Source organism: Cannabis sativa, chromosome 6 (assembly GCF_029168945.1).
Source record: "Cannabis sativa cultivar Pink pepper isolate KNU-18-1 chromosome 6, ASM2916894v1, whole genome shotgun sequence".
Classification (NCBI taxonomy): domain Eukaryota; kingdom Viridiplantae; phylum Streptophyta; class Magnoliopsida; order Rosales; family Cannabaceae; genus Cannabis; species Cannabis sativa.
The window spans coordinates 72,820,620-72,843,713 of record NC_083606.1 but is presented as its reverse complement, the minus strand read 5'-3'; the positions used below and the strand labels follow the sequence as shown (position 1 = coordinate 72,843,713).

The 23,094-nt window shown below is 30.3% G+C and overlaps 1 protein-coding gene and 2 long non-coding RNA genes across 4 annotated transcripts; 1 reads left to right on the top strand and 2 right to left on the bottom strand.

Annotated features, from left to right (window-relative positions):
- Positions 1–4,441: 4,441 nt before the first annotated feature.
- On the bottom strand, positions 4,442–4,930 carry LOC115702919 (uncharacterized). Its single transcript, XR_009688666.1, has 2 exons — positions 4,843–4,930; positions 4,442–4,745 (listed from the first exon to the last, which is right to left on the bottom strand). It is a non-coding gene; the product is annotated as an uncharacterized LOC115702919 (long non-coding RNA).
- Positions 4,931–13,545: 8,615 nt separating this feature from the next.
- On the bottom strand, positions 13,546–15,953 carry LOC115695540 (uncharacterized). The gene is made up of 3 exons (XM_061118325.1): positions 15,934–15,953; positions 15,125–15,752; positions 13,546–14,551 (listed from the first exon to the last, which is right to left on the bottom strand). Exons 1-3 carry the CDS (start codon positions 15,951–15,953, stop codon positions 13,589–13,591), a joined length of 1,611 nt encoding a protein of 536 aa, XP_060974308.1. The 3' UTR covers positions 13,546–13,588.
- A 2,174-nt stretch (positions 15,954–18,127) lies between these two features.
- LOC115707079 (uncharacterized) lies at positions 18,128–20,787 on the top strand. 2 transcript variants are annotated; one of them, XR_009688521.1, is made up of 5 exons: positions 18,128–18,550; positions 18,940–19,362; positions 19,556–19,672; positions 20,101–20,223; positions 20,382–20,787. It is a non-coding gene; the product is annotated as an uncharacterized LOC115707079 (long non-coding RNA). The 2 variants fall into 2 exon arrangements; XR_009688522.1 differs by lacking the exon at positions 18,128–18,550 and having other exon boundaries at positions 19,114–19,146; positions 19,236–19,362.
- Positions 20,788–23,094: the final 2,307 nt, after the last annotated feature.

Genomic DNA, 23,094 nt, shown 5'->3' with positions numbered 1-23,094 from the left:
GTGTTTATCCATGTAAAAAAAAATTATTTAAGCCAAAAAAAGATATATTATAGCTTAAGTTTAGCTCATTTAATAAAAGATTACTTTTACTCATTTTTCTTTATATTTAGTGAATAAATTATAATAGCTCAAATTTAACTCACCTAATATAAGTGCTCTAAAATTGTCAACTTATCTAATTAATTAATTAGAATTTTTGCTCCCTAAACTTTATCATGTACAGATTATTTATACTTCCTGAACTTTTAAGGTCTTTAAAAATCCCACTTGAACTATTGAGATTGTTGAATTTAAGGATTTTTGTCTAATTTTAGTAAGAAAAGTCTAACATGAATGATAGTTGAGCGGACATGATTTGGTACATGCCAAATTTGAGGGGCATGATTTGGTAGATATCAAAGTTTGGGGAGCATAATTTAATACATAAACAAACACAGAATTAGTAAAATTGAATGACATTAGACAAAAGTCTTTAAATGTAATAATCTCAATAGTTTAGGGAGAATTTTTAACGGTAAAAAAAATTAACATATTAAAATTTAGGGATAAAAATCCTAATTGGCTTATTTTTAATACACGCAAGTATAATGTATAAAACCATATAAAAACTTGTCAAGCAAGGTTTATTTTTTTTTTTTGGTAAACCAACATCTTCACCAAAAGTCAATTTTGAAAGCTCATGAAAAAAAGTTAAATTATATATCTCGTAGTAGTTGGCAAGCATGTAAATAATTATTTGAAACTTTCAGAAAATGACATATATTTATAGGCATAAATTTATATATAAAGAGATAGAATTTGAAATGGTCATGAGTCAAGCACAATTTTTTGGGGGTTTACTATTTATTGTGTTACCCATTTTTAGACACTCCCCAATTCCACGCATGATGAATTTATTGACTCATATTGCTTTATTATATTTTTATATATACAAACCCTAAATTACTCTAATTCTTACTTGTTTCATATTTCTAATTAATATCTTGAAATTGAAAGTAGGTATATTAATATGTTGTTAGCGATCGATGAAAATAAATTTTGTTTAATATTTTATATAAATATATTTTCTTCATTAATTATTAAATTAAATTAAAATAAATACGTTTTTATTATTCGTGTTTTCAGATAAATGATATATGTATTTTTAAGTCCGAAAATCAATTTACAAGCCTATTCACCATACCCAATCAAACTAGTTAGTCAGCCCACAACGAAATCAGGCTATGGCTTTGGGTTTAACTGCCCAACCTTGGCTTCGACAAAGCCAAAACTTTTGGTCCCTAAAGGATGAATCTCGTCCTTAGAAGGAAAGACTCAAAGAAGTGCAGTCGGATACCCTTATGGGATAATTCGGAAGGAGTACTTAGTCGAAGGGTTGTCTGGCAACAGTCCTACATGGCATCCCCTGACACTGAATCCTACAGAATCAGGAGTTTGTCTCCTGTGTCATGCCTGGGAAAGGCACATGGCAAAAATATCAAACTACCTTTTTGTTTGACACCCACTACTCTGATATCCATTATTCGCGATATTGGCAGCACACGCCCAGTTGTCAACTTTAGACAGTACGATTTTATACGAACAATGGAAACCTTCTAAGCTAGGCCTCACCTACCCAAATCAATATTATAATGTATTTTACCTTATCTGTGTGCTTATTTTCTCATGCAAACCCTATCAGGTGAGTCTGCCTGATAACCCAGTTTTAGCCTATAAGTAAGACTTTATCCCTTCATGCAAAGTTACGAATTTTTGACAAGAATACTTGTGTAAAATACTCCATAGCCAAAAGTTCAATAATATTAACTCGTGGATTAAAGCTAGTTAACGTCACAACCACTTAAAATTTCTTATCTCATTTGCTTTATAATCATTTTCCCCTTAGCTTATTCTTTTATTAATTCGGTTTCTGAAAATTTCGGTAAATATTTTGGTATTTTCATTAAAAAATATAATATTTAAATAATACAGGGAAAAAATAAAAGAAAAAACTGATGTATGATGTAATGTAAAAATTTGAGGTAAAATAAAAAATAGAATTTTAGTAATATATTTTAAAGAATAGAGTAAAAAAGTTAATGTGAGTGCTCTTATAATATGTATTTTTTTTATTTTTTTTATTTTAATAATATATACTTTTTTGAAAATTTCCTTAAGAAAAATATCATGCAATTCTGATACATAATGTACACAATTACGTTACATAAATATATAATCCATCACAACATATATATATATATATAGATGTACATGTGAAAACATCACAAATTTTGTGCCTCCCTCCCCCAAATATGATCACACTTGGAAAAAAAAGATACAAAGTTTGGTGTGTAATAATATATACAATATATTGATATTGGTTTGGAGAAATATATATGAGTCATAATATATTGAATATTATATAATATATATTTATATTTATATGCAATATATAATATATAGATGATGTTAACACGTAGATATATATGATGTACATACCAAGTGGGTACGTAGTCTAGTATTGAGCAAAGCTGGCATGAATGATACAACTGCACCAACCATGCATTTTGCATGCTCTTAATTATCCATATATAGACTTATTTATTTATTTTTAAGAAAGAAAAAGTAATTAATATTTTTCCAAAAAGTATTAAGTATAATAAGTTGACTTAAAATTTGTCAAAAAAAAAAAATTGGTGAATTACAGCAAAGGAATCTAAGGATGAAGAGTAGTATAGTATTAATTATTTTATTTATATTGTGATAATAATGCAATGCAGTATATTAATATTAGAAATTTTTACATCAAAAATTTAATTTATTCAATTTATTACAAAAAAACCCCTACACGCTTACATCATCATTTTTACCTTTCCTCTTTCTTTTATTACAATTATACCACTTACACATCAATTCTATGCATGCAGCCACGTCATTGATTGATAACTTATATCAATCACACCTTAAATCCTTCACTTATCTTTTTCTCTTCTTCCTTTTTTTTTTTATTATTTTCAATTTCTTTTCAGTTTTTTTTTTTAAATAAAACCTCCATAGCTGAACTCTTCTCCTCCCCTTTGCCAAAGAAAAATTCTCAAATGGGGTTAAAATCTGTAGCTAATAGGAATAAGACGATAACTCCGATTTTGCTTCTCAACTGTCGAAACGTGAGCAAGCTCCTCCAAAAAAAAATCAAAGGTTGCTGCCCAGGAAAAAATTCATCAAGATAATGCTCAAAAAATGATTAAGATGGAGCTGATCTTCGATCTCAGGTTTGTTTTCAGTTTCTTTTTCGTTTCCCCCCTTTTTGAAATTTTTTTCGTATTTGACATTAATGTGTTTTGTGTTTATCGATTTTACTATTTTAGGTTTTTCATTTTAACATTTCTTTTAGTTTTGTTTGGTCTTTTAGGGCTTCTATTTTTTTAGTTTAATTTATTTGTTCTTTTTATGAGTTTTTCATTTTTGTTTGTTTAGTCTTAATTTCTGGTTTTTTTTTTTTTTCTGATTTTGTTTTTCGAGATGTTTTATTGTTTTTCATTTCAGTTTCTTCATTTGATTATTTCTCATTTTGTAATAGTTTTTTCATAATTTTTTAATAGTGTAAACACCTTCTGTATATATATTTTTTTTAATATGTTTTTTGTCTAGTTGTTTTCTGTCCATTTTTATATCATCAATGGGTAACAATGAGATTTATCATGGATGTTGATGTTCAAAGAGTTTTTCCTGTATTTTAGTTTGTATACAGTTGTTTTGTAGTTTTATTATAGTTTTGCTACTTGCATATGTTATGTCATTATAAAACTAATATGCAACTATTTTGCACAAAACTTACTATGTATAACTACTATTTCTTAGTTCCCGTCAAATTAAATTCCTGCATAATATATAAACTAACATAAAACGATAATGCAACTATAAGGCAACCAAAACAAAAAATAAACTGACTTATACGTAACTGGTTGTACCTTAATTCGAATTTACTCTTCTTATTGTGTTTCTAAATATATATATATTGCACTACTACAAAAAGGGGTATTTTCGTCGTTTTATAAGTGACATATAAAGATTTTGCGTCGGTCTACAGAACCGACGTGTAATCCGTAGACGTAAATAGTGTTTTATTTGCGTCGTTTTTAAAAAGACGCAAAATACAATTTTCGTCATTTTAAAACCGACGCTAAAAAATTACTTTTCTATTTTATTTTAAGCGTCGGTTAAAAAGTGACGCTAAATGTGTCATGGCATTTTAAAATTGTCACAAAAAACTTATTCCGTCGGTTTAAAAATGTCATATCTATTTCGAAAAAACTTTTTTTTTTTACCTATTGCGTCACTTATAAAATGAAGCACAAATATAAGTAAGGGAAAATTGCAAACTTTTCATGCAATTTTCCCCACCTGCATTATCAAATTTTAGAATAACTCTATATAATAGTAAATACATAATACAAAAAAAAATTAAAATAACATTTTTGAAACTTATATTAAATTAGTAATCGATTCTATTAACTAATCACACAATACCAAAATTGTTAATAAAATCGATTCTAAAACTTAAATTCCATGTATATTGTAAACTAAATATAAACTAATAATATATGCAAAAGATAACAATAATCATAAAACTTGTTACTCATGTATTATATCAAAAGTGTAGTAACCTTAAGTACTTAATCTATAATCAATGGCTTCACAAATTCGGCCAACTCATCCCGTACGGCATTGATCTCCTCGTTACTATAGGGAGCGTCTAACTTGAACTGTAAAATAAAAGATCAAAAAACATTAATCAACATATTAAAAGTATATATAATTAAAATACAAACTAAATAGAGAAGAGTAGTTATTCATGTTTACATGATTTTTCAAAAAACTTGCAGGATTAACAACCGTCATGAAACTCTGAATAATCTTCATAACATAATAACCACATTGTATTCCATCCCATTCGTCGACACGTGTATTGGTTGATTTTCTTTGGACCACTTGTTTCGTATATTTTTTTCGATCCTGTACATGTCCACAGCACTAAACAAAAAAGAAATTAATTAATTAATGAATTGATTTGTAACATAATCTAAATTTAAAAAATTATAACTTACTTTTGGATACATTTCATAATATCAGTTCGGATAAAGTCATTCGTCGAGTCAAGATATGCAACACTTTGAGTATTGGCATGAATCATAATTGTCGACCAAGTGATCACTTCTGAGAACAAAACATGTTAATTCGGTCAACTCACTAATCGATCCATTAGTTTGTTACATTTATTAATATAAAAACATACTTACCCCCGAATTCCACGGACATATCAACCATTGTTCAGGTTGCATACCCATCATTCGCTGACATAGATTCTACGAACGTTGTTTGAGTTTACCGGCTTCGGTTGATGCGAAGCAGGATTATTAAATGCATATGTATTCCTCAACCCACCAAGATTAAGTGTGTGTTCTTGCAAATAACTAAATTAAAACAGATTATTAATAAACAGTTGTATATATAATTTTTAACTTAGATATTAACTTAGTTATTAACTATTATACCTGCACCAAAGAGACATAACAGTATTTCCAATCATATGGAGCTCGCACACATCTTCCACCTCGTCAGCGCTGATCCAACACTCTTGGCCTTCTCCTCCGAACACTTCCGGTTTAATATAGTATCTCTTTGATTTCTTAGCAGGCCAATTCTTCACAATCTCTGAAAGTCCAGACAATAATTGTGTCTTTGCGGGGGAATGTCTTAGTTTGACGGACATTTTATTAGGCCCCTTTGGGTTTATCGGTGGCTGAGTCGGTGGAGCCAAATGATCTCTTGAAACTTTCTTCTTTCCTTTCATCTACATCAAACAATTAATTACAATTTCAAAATATAATAATATCCCGAGGTTAAAGTCTTAAAATACTTACAAAACTAGCTTTGAATATATCATGGCCACAAAATTTTCACCAATAATGCATTCCCATCCCACTAGACACTATCATTAGCTTCTTTAAAAAGAAAGTATCACCAAATAACTATTTGAGTTCAACCTACTCATTATTCAAGAAAATATACTTGAAAAGGAAAAAAATGATGTACCTTCGCTAAATCATCTGGATGTATGTTGATTAGGTTCTTTGGCCAAGCTACAAAATTGTTTACAGCTAAACCAACTGTGTCGAAGCCTTCATGTTCTATAGGGCATGGTAGAATGGCATTTTCTTCAACCACCTTCTCAATAAAGACACGTTTGAAATCATCAAACTTCTTTTTAACTCCATGTATTATAATATTGCCTTCTTTGTCTGCCTTTTCAAGTTTCACATAACCTGATGCAACTAAGACCGGATCTTTTTCTTTGGGATCAATCACGTACATATCACACCTCAATCTCTTCATTTGCAAACAAAACAAGAGACAAACAAAATTTATTTTAAAAAGAACTTAAATAATTATGATATAAAAATTAAACATGCATAATGAAAATTATTTTAAAAAGCAAGTAAATAATACATTATCAGAAGTAACGGAGATGGTCTTTGGTGGAGCAGTGCACAAGGTGTGGCTGGTGGGGCAACAAGTGGAGGTGTTGGAATAGTGGCCTTGGGAGCCGGTGGAGCGAGAGGCCTTGGGAGCCGGTGGAGCGAGAGGCCTTGGGAGGCTGGTGGAGCGAGAGGCCACGGCATTTGGTGTAGTAGAGGCCCAGCCAGTTGGTGGAGCAGAGGGCATGGCAGTAGGTGTTGCTCCTAGAACTGAGGTAACAACAGCAAAAGCTGGTTCGTTGGATGCTCCCCCAACACACGAACCAGATGCATGTGAGGTGCCCGCAACACCACTTTGGCTTTGGACTATTTGGAGGAGTTTATTTAATAATTCGTCTTGTCTACGACGATGTTCCTCTGACTCTTCAAGTCGCTTCTCCACCTCACTCATACGATCATTGTCATCGACTCTCTTTCTTTTAGGACGCGGGGTTTTGAAAAACTGTGTCTGTGTGACACCACCCCCATTCCTCTAACACGTCCTCCATGCTCTTCTGTTCCCAAGGCTAGAGTGAGTATGTCTTTTGAGCCTTCTACTAATATTGTCCCCTCCTCAACTTGCTTTCGTATCTCAGCCTACATTCAAGAAAGTAAAATTTGTAAGAATTTGAACAACATAAAAGTGTTTAAGTATTTGATCAAGCACATATATGATAAATGGAACTTACAATCCGGTCAGCGACCTCCTGAGCAGGGCCATCGAGCTCGCCGTTTTTGTTCGTGTGTATTCTAATCCACAAGTACGCCTGTCATATATAGTAAGCTGGTGGCCCAACTCTTTCTCCAACTTTTCTTCAACTTTCTTAACACCACCTCGGCCCGCATGGTGATTGTATGTATTTTGACTCCTGATATCTTGCATTTTCTTTCTCTTTTTTGCCCATTCGGGACTACATCTTTTGGCAACAAATTCTTTCCAATCTTCGGGCTTGTAACATGAAGCATAAGCATCTGGAGGACGATCGAGCATTGCTGGAACTTTATCTTTGTATTTGAAAATTAGGTTCCTTGTTAGGAATGCTTTCCAGTCTTTCCATCTTCGTCCAGCAGTTTTTAAGGTAGAATGCTTAGCTTCTGGGCCTAACTTGAACATTGACTGCAAAAATTAGCAATAATAGTTAGAATGGGCAAAAAATATTCAACTACATATGCAAATTAATCTTAGCTATTAGCATTACCTTGATGTACTCCCATAATAGATTTTTAAATTCCATTGGAACTTTTCTCCAATCATTGTATGCCAGTGGAAGATTTCGTCTTGCATACAAGCCAATCTGGCTAACCAGTTCATTTGCAGTGTCCCCAACGCACTGGCCCCATTGGTTGTACTCGACTTCGAGAAGTATTCCTTCACTCCTATTCTTTATATGCTTCAGACCCTTATATGCCCCCCTACCATTTTTCTTCTTTGGTTGTGAATCAGGGTCAGGTTCCAGTTCTGGTGCAGCTGGATCAGATTCAGATTCACCACCAATGGATTGTCCCCAAAGGGCAAAATCATCATCATAGTCACCGGGGTCATCCATAGTCAATGTACCTACACATTAAAGCAAAATAATAATACATAAAATTAACACAGAAATTTAGATTAGGCGCAAAAAAATATAAAATAATATAAAACAAAACACACCAATATTTATAGATTGATAGTTTACTCAATCCATAATCCTTCACCGTCTTCCCGAGAAGAAATGATTTCGTCCCGAACGGCGACATCAATTGGTGGTGGATTGATTTCAAAAGTTTTATCATTGAGATATAAATCTCCACCAGACTCTTGGTAATCATAATCTTTTGGTTGTGTTGTTAGAACAACTGACCAGCGACCATCTATTGGGTCACTCATATAAAATACTTGTTTTGCCTGGGATGCCATTATAAATCGATCAGACTTGTGTCCTACTCGATTCAAGTCCACTAGCTTGAATCCAAACTCATCTTCTTTAACTCCATTATCACTCCTCACCCAATCACAAAGAAAAACAGGGATTCGAAAGCTAATGTAATCTAATTCCCAAATTTCTTTGATTACACCATAAAAGGTCATATCACATTCAATAGGGTTTTTGTCTTTTGAACTAGCTACTTGGATAGCACTAGCAACAATCATGACACCACTATTTTGTGTTTTTCTAGAAGCATCACGATCTTTCGTGTTAAATTGAGTACTATTTATGTAGTATGATTGATACTTTAGTACAGTAAATGAAGGAAAATGCGATATCGAAAGTAGCAACTGAGATACATTGTTCGGGGAGTCACTCATTTCCACAATCACCTAGCATAAATCAAATTAATTAGTAGTTACATGAAATGATTATGAAAAACATACCAATTTCAAATCACTCGGTATTGCATAATACCTTTTCTTTCAACCATGTACTAAAATTTCGATAATGTTCATCTTGCACCCATTTGTGGTTCCTCGACTTACTAGGATAAGTAGTCTTGATCCAATCAAAATGTTTCCTTCAAGATGTAGTTAAACATTATTCTTATTAGTACACTTTTAATTTGAATTGAATATTAAAAATTAAATTAAACTTACTCAATGTACGGTTGAACCTCATCAACATTTTGCAAAACGAGTCGGTGTGCTTCCTCTCGATCAGCTCGACTTACGTCGCAAACAGAAACACCCCGACCCCCTTTACTAATTTCATTATCAAATCTAGGAAGACACGACCCAACAGTTGCTACATTTGACAATAGACTTTCTAAATTTTACTTGGACAGGTTTGTACAATTGTTTTCAAAACAAAATGTAAGTTTTGGCAAAGTTCAGAAGCAAATAAAATGTGAGATAATAAACTCGAAAACATCAGAGTCCCGAACATTTTACCCGTACGTAGAAAAAATAGTACTATTTCAGCTTCTTCACAATAGACTTTCTCTAAAGAGCTGCTGTTAGCCTATAATATAGTTTTAGCATTATGTTTATTGCTCTCTGATAATGATAGAACAAAATGTTATTAATTTAAAGAAATGAAATAATAAAAGAATAACATAACTTCTAATTTCTTTTCATCAAAGTTAAAAAAGAAAGCCAGAAAGATCGATGTCTCTTAAAACTCAGAACCCAGTTTATCAAAATTGCTTTAAAGTTCAAGACAGAAGAGCCAATTTTTATTAACTTGTTAGATTAGACATTAGTTCTAACATAATGGAATAGCCAACGAGTTGAAGAGAACCAACTTAGAAAATGACTTGCCTTATTCAAAATGACTTGCCTTGTTTTCATGTCCTAACATGTCATCATGCAATTTTTTCAAATTTAGGGATTTTCAATTTCATCAATTATGATTAACACTAATCACCTATCAAAATAACATAAAAATCCAAAACAACCCAATTCAACAGTCATATCAATAATGAAATGGAAAAAAGATAAAACAAGGTAAAATCCCTAAAACAATCATATTAGCTAAATAATATTAATCAAACAAAAGCAAACATTTTTCCCAAATTCAATCACAGATTAGACAAAACTAAATGAAACCCAATTCAGGAAATCACATAAAAATCCAAAGCAACCCAATTCAGCAATCATATCAATAATGTAATGGAAATATAAAACTAAAATAATCAAACAAAACCCAATTCAGCAAATCACATAATCATCAAAAAAAAAAACCAAAACACAGTGAGACTGAGAGATAAAGGAAGAGACTTTACTGTACAAAAGCTTATTTTTTGATGATAAAAATGAGAGACTGAGAGAGAGAGATAGATTATAGTTGAAAAAAAAAGAAAAAAAAAGAACGACAGAGAGATGGAACGAGACAGACTTACGGAGGTGGGAGAGGAGACCTACGACGGTGAGCTTCAGAATCGCATCAGGCCCTGTTCGAAAATGTGTGTCTCTATGGCCGGTTCGTAATCTCAGTTCAGAGAGCTTCAGACATTCAATCGCAAGAGAGAAAGAGAGGGGAAAGAGAGAGACCTTCAGACTGAAATCGCAAGAGAGAAAGAGAGGGAAAGAGAGCTGTTCAGAGAAAGAGAGGGAAAAGTGAAAATGATATAGTGTATTCGACTGTTTAGTGAACAATATGAGAATCTGCGTCGTTTTCTCACACTCACAATCGTTTTTAGCGTCGTTTTTAAAACGCCACACAAAGCTTAAGTGAGGCTTTTAAAACGACGCTAATAATGAACGAATTTTTTAAATTTCTTTGACTTTTACCGTCGGTTGGGTAATTAGTGACAAAGATAGAACCGACGCTATTTGTTTATTTTTTGTGACATTTTAAAAGTGACGAATATATTGAATATAGTACTATTCACGTCGGTCAACGCGATGAACAGTCGCGTTGACCGACGTGAATAGTGAATTTTGTGGTAGTGTTGGAAACCAGTAATCAATCAAAATGCAACTGTATATAACGTAGATGTATTATTCATGAGGTTTTTTTTTTTTTTAAATTTTTCACATCATACATTGTTTTGGATTTGCTGGGAGCTCCAGATTTGTTTGTTACAGATCTACATTTCATGAATATAGATTTCGTTATTAGGGGGAGTTATTTTGATCGAATAAAATAGAAAACAAATGTGTAATTTCAGTTTCTTCACAGTTTTTCTGATTTTTTTTCCGTCATTTTCTGTTTAGATCATTGCAGGTCTTCTTTTCCAGTTGATTTCGCCAGAATTAATAGTTGTATTTTTATCGTTTTAGTTTCATTTTGGTTGTTTTGCGGTTTTGAAACGATCGCAGTATTTTCACCTTCATGGTTCGCTCTGTACAGCTGAAGGCTTAGTGAATGTGGTATTTTTGTAAATATTTGTATGTGGACTGTATAAATGTTTAATGGGCCGGCCCAAAGTATTTTTGTAATTTTTTTTTCTTTTTTGTATTTTTCTGTTTTTTTCCCTTAATATTATTAGCTAGTATATATGAAGAATATCAGATCTCTAATAATAATCTATAATAATAACAATACTTTCAGTCTATAATATACTCATTTAAATTACGTACCTTCAATTTAGTGTACGTACCACATGCAAACTATATATGTGTTTTTTCTAGCTTAGTTGTATATGTAATTTTATTAAATTTCATATTTGTAATTTGTAATAATTTTTTGTAACAGTACTTTGTAATAGTTATCAATTTAACTTGTAATAAGTTTAATTATAAATTTGTAAAAACTTCAATTACAAAACAAAGTGTATTGTTATAAATTTGTTAGCTTTCTTTTTAGAAAAATAAACACTGTGTTTATTTGTGATTATATCCTTTCAGTACTAATTATATATTTGTAATGTTGTTTGGATTCTGTATTTTTAATTTTTTTTTTCTTTCAAAATTTTAAGCTTTTATTTAATTTTATCCAATTCTCCTCTCTAATTTGTATATTTTCACACTATATTGCACAATAAGTGCATGCCCATGCCAGTGTTCTGATATTGAATTGACAAAAGAAAATTTACATGGTATACTAACTTTTGTCATTTTTTTACAAAAATACTGTCAGGCGGTATATTTTACTTTTTTACTGTGTCTTTTTATAAGTTTCATATTGCAGTATATTGTGTTAAGTTTTCACTGGTGTTCTACTGGTGTTTTTTTGTTGTTCTACTGGTGTTTTGAATTGTTCTGTCTTGTGTTCTACTGGTGTTTTATAAAAACACAGTATTTTTGTAAACTTTTTCGTGTGACAGTATTTTTGTAAAAGTTACTCCAAATTCCAGTTTTGTAAGTTTCCCTTGACAAATGAGTCAAAATGGGCCGGGCTCGATTCTGTGTCAATAAGGAAATGGCCCAATTCGTTACTTTTCAGATAGCAGATTTTGTTTCAAAGACCACTAAAATGGTATTTTTCTAACTATGATTTCAAATTTATCACATCTTTATTTTGTATGAATTTTGAGTCTTTTTTTTTTATTATTATTTCATGATTAAATTTATCACAACTAATTTCTCACTACCCATGGCAACAAATAAGCAACATTAACACTTAAATTAATTAAAAGTTGTGACTACAAAGTTAAGATTTTAATCCAATTTGTACATTTGCAGATTTAATTAGAATCGTGCATAGTAGTTTAGATTATCTATTTAATGATCATTCTAAAAAAGGTAAATACCATTTTGAACCCTGTGTTTTGCAAAAGTTACAGATTAGACCATTTGTTTTATTAAATGGCAAAATTGACCCTGTATTTTCCAAAATTGTAAAAATAAGACCCGAGCTTAATTTTTAACAATTTTTTTTTTAATATAACCAACTTGAAGATAATTCCTAATACGAACGAATACAGAAAATATAAGAGCATGTTTGGTATTGTTTTCTGTTTTTTGTTTTTAAAAAATTGTTTTTGGAAATGAGAACAAAAAATAGTTTTTGAAGTTTTTAAAAACAAGTCATGTTTGGTTAGTGTTTTTAAAAAACAATACTGACCAAAAGTGAATTGGTTTTTAAAACAGAAAACAACATTTTATTGTTTTCAAAATTCTTGTTTTTTGTAAGTTTGTTTTCTGAAATCTGTTTTCAAAAAACAAGGCCAAACAAGCCAAATTGTTTTCAAAAAACAATTTTCTGTTTTTTAAAACAAAAAACAGTTTTTTAGTTATGATGCCAAGCATAGACTAAACAGTTTTGTCATAACACATTTAGATCGGATTATTATTAAATTGTATTTTGACAAAAAATCAGTTCAATATCTGTTCTATTTTAGAAAATACAAGGTCTATTTTGTTATTAACAAAATAGAGGGTCCAACTAATAATTTTTATAAAACACAAGGTGCAAAATAGTATTTTAAAAAAAAAAACTATTTTATGAACACTTTGATTTAAGCCCGAAAACTTAAATCCTATAGTAATAAACTATTTTATTATATTAATGGTACTTAGTATGTAGTTAGTTAATTAATTAATATCTACGGTCATTCCGTAAAGTAGTGTTCAACATTCATTTTATTAGCAGAAAAAAAAAGAGAAAGGTTTAAACTAATAAATTTATATAATTGAGCCAACAATAAGGTACAGACATATTATTTAGGTCTCATCACACATAAATATATATATATATTTTATAGTTATAGTGATTGAGAAGTCAAAGTAAATTCTACACATACCGATATTCTGAATGAAGAAGTTCATCAAAACTAATTATTTGATCGACAGTTTTCTCTTTGAAACTCAAAGCATCATTAATGGGATCTTTTATTTTCTCCATAGTCTGAGTCATATGAGTGTTGAACATGTCAAGTTTCTCTTTGCATTTCTTCAATTCAGCTTCTAAGTCTGTAATCCTCCCCTGTAATTTTTCTTTGATGTCTTTTTCATATCTAATTGCTTCAAAATAGAAAAAACGTTTCAGGATCTTGTCACTAAATTTCCCAAGTCCATCCCAATCTGTGAATCTAGTTTTTGCGATGGCATTTAGATAGAAAAACCAATCCTGAAGAAGATGTTTGGTGACATCGTTGATGTTAGTTCTGCACATTTGATCACAAACCATACAAAATGTGGTAGCAAAGACGCTCTTTATTCCAGGTGTCCAATTCCAAACACTTTCACCAAAGAGATCTGATTCTGTGTATCGGTGGAGCAAAGTGTTTAAGATGTGAGCCAGTGTGAGTGGTACCTTGTATCCTTTAATATCAACCACTTTTTGTCTCAAGTACTTCTCATCCAATTTCAACCCTTCTTTAGGTCTATAACATACAAGCTCCCAAAAGAAGTTTTTGAAATCGTCCGAGGTAAAAGAAGGAAAGTGATTGATTTGATAAATCTTTTCAATTGATGATCGAAACTGATTATCAAATAGAAGATAATTCGCTTGTGTGCAAGACTTGTACATTTGATCTACATAAGTCTTGACCTCTGATGAAGAACCAAAAGTAAAAGGATCACTCAACAATGCATTGTCTTGATCAGTTAAGGTGTTGGTTAGAAACTCTCCAAGAGTGGTATGTAGTACATCATTTATTGTATCAATTGATGATTCAGTCCATCCACACTCTCCCAACGCCATTAACTTCACATCATTGCTACCACCACCACTACCCTTTATTATCTTCATGATCTGCTATAACATGCATGTATACACAATTTGTTATATATATGTTAATTATTATATTACCTGAATATATATACGTACAAATATATATGTATAAAAAATTATGTATAAAAGCTAGCTATTGAGTTTTTTTATTAATAATTAATAATATTTCATTGCACTACAATTCAATTCAATGTCTGATTTGTCTTCTTAATATAAATATATATATATAATTACATATTAGCTTGTACCTACATTAATTAATGTATTCCTAATTCGTGTTTCAACAAAAGGCTTCAATGAATTATTATTTTCATTTTAATCATTATCTAACATATATTTCGTCACTAATATATGTTCCTTTAACTTTTTCAAAATTAGGTATAAAAATATTATAAAATTTAGAAAATATTTAATATATTTACTGCCAAAAAGAAAACTAATTATGTAAAAGTATAAAATTTTAAAATTAATTTTTTTTAACAACAATGCTTAAAATTATTATATGCACTAGATTCATAAAAAGGTATAATTTATTCCAAATAAGAAGTTATTTCTTATAGAAACACAAATATAGTAATAGAAATTGTTTCTTACCTCAATAAGTAGACAATGAATATGTGCTGCGAAATCACAATCTTTACAACAATAAATGCGAATGTATGGATCCCTTTCTTCTTCACATATGTCACAATAGAATTCATCATTGTGGTCATCTTTAGTTATGTAATGGTCCACAAGAGTCAAAGAATGTATGTGATAATCAAATTTAACGATGGACGGCAATGGACCACATAAAAAATGAAGGTTAAAATCACACTCCACACAGCGAAACAAAAAAGATTGGGTACGCTTTACTTCTTTAGGAACAAAACACTCACTACTCCATTGTGTATACGATTTTTGACAAGCATTACAAACACCTTCGTAAAATGCTTTCTCCACAAAGAAAAGTGAGTGATCATGACTTTGACATCTCACAATTATCTTAGGAACAACACACTCTGTGCACAAATTAAAATTACATCCACTGTGACACCTGAAAATAAGCCTACAATCTTTCTTACAACATACATTGCAAGATTGAGGCTTACTGAATTGAAGTATGAGAGGGTGGTGTGAATGAGAAGGATGTTGATCAATTTTGAATTGAAAATTTGCACAAGAGTAATGAAGAAAATTCTTACAATTTGGAAAGGAGCAAGAATAGTAACTAATTGTGATACTTTTTTAATATAATTTATATACTTTGCTAAAACTCAGCTTACTCAACTATTTCTTTTGTTAATAATAATTAACCAGTAATTATTGTTTCTATAACTTTCATCATAGTATTAGTGCTGCCATAAGAATTAACAAAGACTAACTATGAGTTTTGTTGGCTATAGCAACAATTTTTACCTCACATTAAAAGTAGTGTTTCCATTATAAATTTGATCCTCTATTTCTTTTTATTCACATTAAATTGCCTCACTTAGTTTTTTCATCAAAGACTATTTTACACTATCTATTACATTACATTTTTTTTTTGCTAAAATTACATTACAACTTCTAATTATAATGTACATTTTTATTTGCAAAATGTAATATACATTCTAACACATTAAAATAATATAATTTGGTTACCTTATTTATATTATTTATTAATTTTAGTTTATACAATAAATATACTTTATTATTACTTTTTTTTTTCTTCCTTCAATTACAATTTTCCTTTTTATTTTATTTTTTATTTTTTATTGTTTATTTTCATCTTTTTATAGCAATTCCCAAATACAGTGTGAATGAAGCATACTAGTAATTGTGCCTTACAAACAAAAAAGCATAGGTATTATCATTATCAATTTATTGCTTTTTACTTTAATTTTCCTTTTTTTCTTCTTCTTTATTTTTCTCTTTTTCTTTTCTTTTTGACTGTGAAATATCCCTAAGACTCAATATATTGGGCCTTCCCAGGACTAATGACTCTATATACAGGTATATCACTTTTAGCTATTTCTTGGAGTGATGACTGACACAATTATTTTCAGCGTGCTTTCTCTTAATTACTCGGGCTCTCTGGAAACACTTCCTAGGAGAGTCACCCAGCCCAAGATTACTCCAGGCCAAACACACTTAACTGTGAAGTTCTCAAGTGATGTTCTACTAGAAAACAAAATGCACTTTGATGATATAGGTAGTACCCATCAATCATTCTATTTAAGTCATCTTTAACTGTGTAGTCCCATACGTACCTACACAGTCTTAGAAACATCACATTTGACCTTCCTCAAGCGATGTGAGAATTTACAGCTCTCGATCTTTTCCTTGCAGATCACGGGACTCTAACTGTGACAATCACCCCCTCTTCATGGGGTCTAACGTACTCGTCGACCACACTTTCGACTGATCAAAGCTCTCATGATACCATTTGTAACGCCTTCATTTTTTTAAATAAAAGACCGCATGCAAATTATATATGTGTGTTTTTTTTAGCTCAGTTGTGTATTTAATTTTATCAAATTTCATATTCGTAATTTGTAATAATTTTGTAACAGTACTTTGATATAGTTTTCTATTTACCTTGTATTTATACAAAATTGTAACATATATATGATTATACATTTATAATCATGTAGTTATAAATTTGTAAAAACTTTAGTTACAAAAGAGAGTGTATTGTTATATATTTGTTAGTTTTCTTTTTAGAAAAATAAAGACTGTATTTATTTGTAATTATACCCCTTCACTATATATATATACATATATTTGTAAGGGTAAATAGCGGCATAAGTACCCAAAGTTTTGAGTTTGTAAGCGGCATAAACCCAATGATTTTTTTAGTGGCATAAGTACCTAATATTTGTAAAACTGTAATTTTTCTCTATTTTCGTTAGTACATGCTCCCTTTTAAATTTATTAAAAAAAGATTTAGAAATAACTGATACTACATATTTTTCGTCCAGACCAAATAATCTAAAATTTGGGTCTTATATGTGTCCTGTTTAAGATAATAATAGAGTCTGTTCTGATGAAACTAGAAGAAAATTACAGTTTTATAAACATTGGGTATTTATGCCACTAAAAAAAATCATTGGGTTTATGCCGCTTACAAATCTAAAACTTTGGGTACTTATGCTACTATTTACCCTATTTGTAATGTTGTTTAGATTCTGTATTTTTAATTTTTTTTTCTTTCAAAATTTTAAGCTTTTATTTTTCTTTTTCTGATTCTCCTATCTAATTTGTATATTTTCACACCATGTTGCATAATAATAAGTGCATGCCCAATGTTCTTAGACATTTGGATTGAAGAAATTACACTACATACCTCTTTTAACTTGATGTCTTTAATTTTTACTATCTCTTTTAAAATCTATTATATTAACCTTTTCAATCATATATTCTACCAATTTTACTCCTATCACTTCATGATAATTTTCATTATTCTCTAATCAAACTTTTGCCTACAAACCTACACATCCATCTACAAAGAATACAACTTTATTACGTTTGAAATTATGTCTTAGTTATATGAGTGTGTAAAAATAATTTAAGTACAATACTCATAAAAAGAAGTATATTTGAATTAAATTTTATTTAAACGTAAATTTGGTTAATATATATATATATATCTTTATATATTAAAAGTGGCTATCTAACGGCAATTCTTGGTTTAACGGAATCTTTTAAACTTTTTCTGTTAACTTTAACGGAGGACAACTCTTCCGTTAATTAATTTTTTAATAACTAATAATCGTTATTCTTTTCTTATGTGTCAAACACACCATCAGATGCAACTCTTTTCTTTCTTTCTCATCCCCACTTACGAAGCAGAATAGAGGTTGATGAGAATCGAAACAAATAAGAACGAAGGCCGGGCTCAATCGACTCCCCCAAAAGGATCACGAGCAAGGCTTCGAGACTGCCTACGATGGCAAGTTTAGAGGTAGCAATGACGACGACCACCACCATCGTAAACAAACAGAGGAGCAGAATCACACTCCCGATTGAATCAACAGGAAGAACAAGTTGTCTTTTTAGGTTTGTCTTTTTAGACATGATTCAAAATATTAAAATAAAAAATCTTAAGCATTAACAAATTTCAATCAATTTTATGTGTTAGTCCTGATGTCTGTATCATGGAGCTTTGGGTTTTTAGTTTCTATAAATCCCCGATACAAGAATATGATAACGATATCCCTTACGGTTATGGGTAAGTGAAAGAAATTGGTCCCAATGAGTGATACATACATACCAATTTTGTTGAATTAAGCTGATATGAAAATGAAATGAAAAGTTGAATATCGCAAAGCCTAAGACTGAATGATTTGGGTTTTTAAATTTCTTTTGTTACTTTCTTAGATTTTGATTAGTGTTCAGTTACTTTTAGGTATTTTAATTAGTTTTCTTTTATTAATGTTGTAATCTAGATAAAGAAATAGGTGGTTTGAGAGATGAGACTGTTCAAATTGAGAAAGAGATTAACAGAGTTGGAGATTCCATGTCTAGCAAGATGAACATTCTTCAAAACAAGGCTGATGATATTGGAAATGTAGCAGGGCTTTCATTGGAAAAACAAAAGGAAGTTCTTAAAGGGCAATCTGTCAATTTCAGTCTAAAGCTCTAGAAGAGAGCAGGTATAGCATTATCACTATTCATTTCATCAAATATTGTTTCTTTTACTCTTAAAATACATAATTGTTTCATACTGTAATCTAAATTGCAGGGCAGTTTTGCAGCAGTTGGCTAATTTCGGTCATGAACAACAGGAAGAGCTTCTTCAGCGACAGGAAAAGCTTCAACAAGCACATGATCATCTGGTCGAGAATTCCAAGTCCATGTTGGCTGCTCAGGTAAATATTAAAGAAAACAAAGTAAAGAGATTTAAAATTAACAATACTCAAAAGAGAGTATGTTTGGACCATGTAAACAATTCTCTTCCTCAGGTTCTAAATCACTATTTACCATTCAATTTTTCTGAATTTTGAATTTTTATTTTTTACGAACGAGTATCAACATGCTTAATAGATTCTATTACTGTTACAGGTGGAATTGCAGAAAACATGAGCTTTATTTTGAGACAATTAATTGATCTTACTCAGTTGGGTACTTAGAAATATGAAACTAAGACACCTGTTGGATATACAAGTATCAAGATGATGGGTATGCATTCTAATTTTGGGATTGCCTTTTGCATTTGTACTTTTTATGGTTAACTTTAACATTTAACATTTTGGATTTTGCCTTCTGGATGTTAGTTTGCATAATGCCCTTTAGGATTTTTTATATCTCTTGACATGGTTTATTCTTGAAATCCATGGAGGTATCTTAATCATTTCATGTTTTTCAATTGTTAGGGATGTAATTATATTTTACGGTAAAAAATATTGTTCCTTATTAGTTGTGCAATATTTTAATTTACTATAAGTTTTGTATATGATTTTTGTCATTTTATATCTCCATCAAAAGATCTTATTGTTTGATGTTGCACCCTTTTATTGGTCCTTGTCTTTTGAAAGCCTTTGTAACAATTTATCAATCTAAATGTGTGTTGAGTTTGAAATATCGGCATTTTTTTATTCTTTGATAAGGTATTTTTTTCACCTGTACAATTTTTGGACTTGGAAGGGTCGTAAGATTCATTATGTTGTACAAGGTGAAGGCTCACCGGTTGTTCTCATTCATGGTTTTGGTGCTTCTGCATATCATTGGAGGTTTAGTACTTAGTACTCATCTTACTATTCTTCTCTTGTTCTAAATTTCTAATTAGATTGCTAAGGAAGTAGTGTAAAGTTTTGAGCTTTATGTATAAGATTCAAATATATGTTTCCTTCACTTACTTTGATGATGACAATAAGTAATTTTATTTCAGATATTACATACCAGAGTTGGCTAAAAAACACAAGGTTTATGCCATAGATTTGCTTGGATTTGGGTGGAGTGAGAAGGCAATTATAGAATATGGTATGGAAGGACCAGGTGGTGGATTTCTTGCAGGAGATTGTGAAAGAGCCAGCAGTTTTAGTTGGAAACAGGTAGTATTACTAATAATCTACAATAAAATGGCTAGGTTCTCTAATTACTTTGGGATGAACTTGCCTTCCAAATCACCATTTTGTTTGCTTTATTATTTGTGTAATTTTCAAAATGTGTTCTTATATTTCCCGTATGATGTTATGGAAGTATCGTCACTAATTTTGTTGCACCGATTTTTTAATTCAGAAAAAACTAAAGACGAATTGAAATTTCAGTGCTTAAATCGAAAACATTTTATCGCTCGTATTGAGAACATTTGATACCAGTTTTAGATAATTGAAATCATAAAGTAGCTCTGCATCATTTATTAATTTAAAACTACAGTATATGTTTAATTTAGATTTGTAGAATAATATTTGACTTGCCTCTATCAGTTGACACAAGTAAACTTTTGTTATTTGTATCAATTAAGTACGCACCTGGAGACGATGAAATATTAGACCAACATTTCTCATGTTACATCGTTTATTTTTTTTTTCTATTTTAAGATCACACATTTTCTTTAATTTTTGTTACATCATGTTTGTCTTAAATTTTGCAAAACTTATATCTTGTTTCTCTAAATTTTCTATAAGTAAATAATAAATATTATTTTGTTATGACTTATATACCCAATTATATTTTAATAACTAAATATAATAGTACAAATATTACTTTAATAAAAAAAATCATTCGCATAATCATATCTTACAGAAATCTAAATAAAAATAAAGAACTAAACTTTAAATAAAACTAATATTTACGTGCCTCGGAACGTAACCTTTAACTAGTATATATATATATATAAAAAAGGGTATTCTTCAATTTTCCTTAAGATTTGACAAATAAGCCAAATGGGCCAAAATTTGTCTCAACAAGAAAAATGGGTCCAATTCGTATTTTTCAAATAGCAAAATTTGTTTCAAATCCCAAAAAATGTTATTTTTCTAACTATAATTTCAAAATTTATCTTAATTTTTATTTTGTATGAATTTTAAGTGTCTTTTTTTTTTTAATTTATTTATGTAAATTTTTCTATTATTCTCCAATCACACATAACAACTAATTTTTCACCCATGACAACAAATAAGCAACAATCAGTTTAAGTAGTTAAAAGATAGAACTAAAAGTCTACTTTTTTTTAGTAGGGACACCAATTTCCAATTTGTAGATTTGATTAGAAGGTGCATATTAGTTTAAATATTAGTTTAGATAGATTGACTATTTCATGAACACTTTGATATAAGTCTAATAAGTTAATTTTTATCCGTTGTAGTTGTAAACAAGCTCCTAGAATTCGTAAAGAGGCAAAGACATAACTAAAGATTAAATTAATAAAGTATAACCATAACATAACATATGATTGTATGCTCAAATTCTCTGACTTATATATTGGAGAAGCAATGGCCTATTTGTTAGCCCTGGAATCAACAATCCTTTGGAAGCATTCGTTTGTGATAACTGAGAGTATTCTGAGATGGTGATCAACACTCTAAAGTGGATTTGTTCCATTTGGGGTATTGATAACTATGTGTTTCAATGTAAAAATCTTTTAAACCTATTGATTAATTAGTTGTAACTTTTTGTTTATTTCTAGACTATGTAATTTTGCGGCTTATAATATGACTAATTGAGTTTTTGTCAGTGATGTAACTGGTATGGTCGATCCGTGCTCCATACCAAATAAATTATAATGTAATGACCATGAGGTCTACCTTTTAATATATCTAGGCATTTTATTAAAAAAAAAAAACAATAACATATATATTATTGTAAATAGATAGATCAAATTATATATGGAAAATGACATTTTTATAAAAATAATAAAAAAAAATCAAATTATTAGTTTTATCCATTTCTTGTGATTTTTTTTTTCATAGCATGTATTATTATGTTAATGGTAGTTAATCAATTAATATTTATCCCTCTGTAAACAAGAAAAATACTTGAAGATGTATATATAATTCCTTCATTTTATTAGTAGAAAAAAAAAAAAGAAGAAGAAAGGTTTAAACTAATAAATTTATATATTAATCAAGCCAACAATCACGTACAGACATGCATATTATTTAGGTTGCTTATGCTATAGTATGAGAAGTCAAGGAAAATGTGGATACTCATCTTTTGAATAAAGAATTAAGTTCATCAAAACCAATTATTTGATCGAGTACTGAGTCAGAATATAGGGCTCTTGCCCAAGTATCTGCTGAAATCTCCTACAAGCATTGTTGAAGGAGATTAACTTCCCACTTCATACTACTCCCATCACATGGTGCGATAATATGGGAGCAAGTGCTCTGGCTGCAAACCCTGTCTACCATGCAAGAACTAAACACATAGAACTTGATGTTCACTTTGTGAGGGACAAAGTTCTCAACAAGACTCTTGACATCAGATACATTCCTTCCCATGATCAAGTTGCGGACTGTCTAACCAAGAGTCTGACCAGCCATCGGTTTCATTTCTTAAGTGACAAACTTGGTGTGGTTGAGACCCCACTCAGTTTGAGGGGGGCTGTTAAGAAATGAATTAAGAGTGTTAATTAGTATTTATCATTGCTTATCATTATG

What these genes read in the sequence shown, in the direction of transcription:
- LOC115695540 (XM_061118325.1), bottom strand. Translation starts at nt 15,953, where the DNA reads ATGGAAACACTACTTTTAAT. An exon ending in ATGGAAACACTACTTTTAAT is followed by an intron (nt 15,753 to 15,933) that starts GTGAGGTAAAAA and finishes ATATTAAAAAAG; the next exon opens with TATCACAATTAGTTACTATT. An exon ending in TTCATTGTCTACTTATTGAG is followed by an intron (nt 14,552 to 15,124) that starts GTAAGAAACAAT and finishes ATGTTATAGCAG; the next exon opens with ATCATGAAGATAATAAAGGG.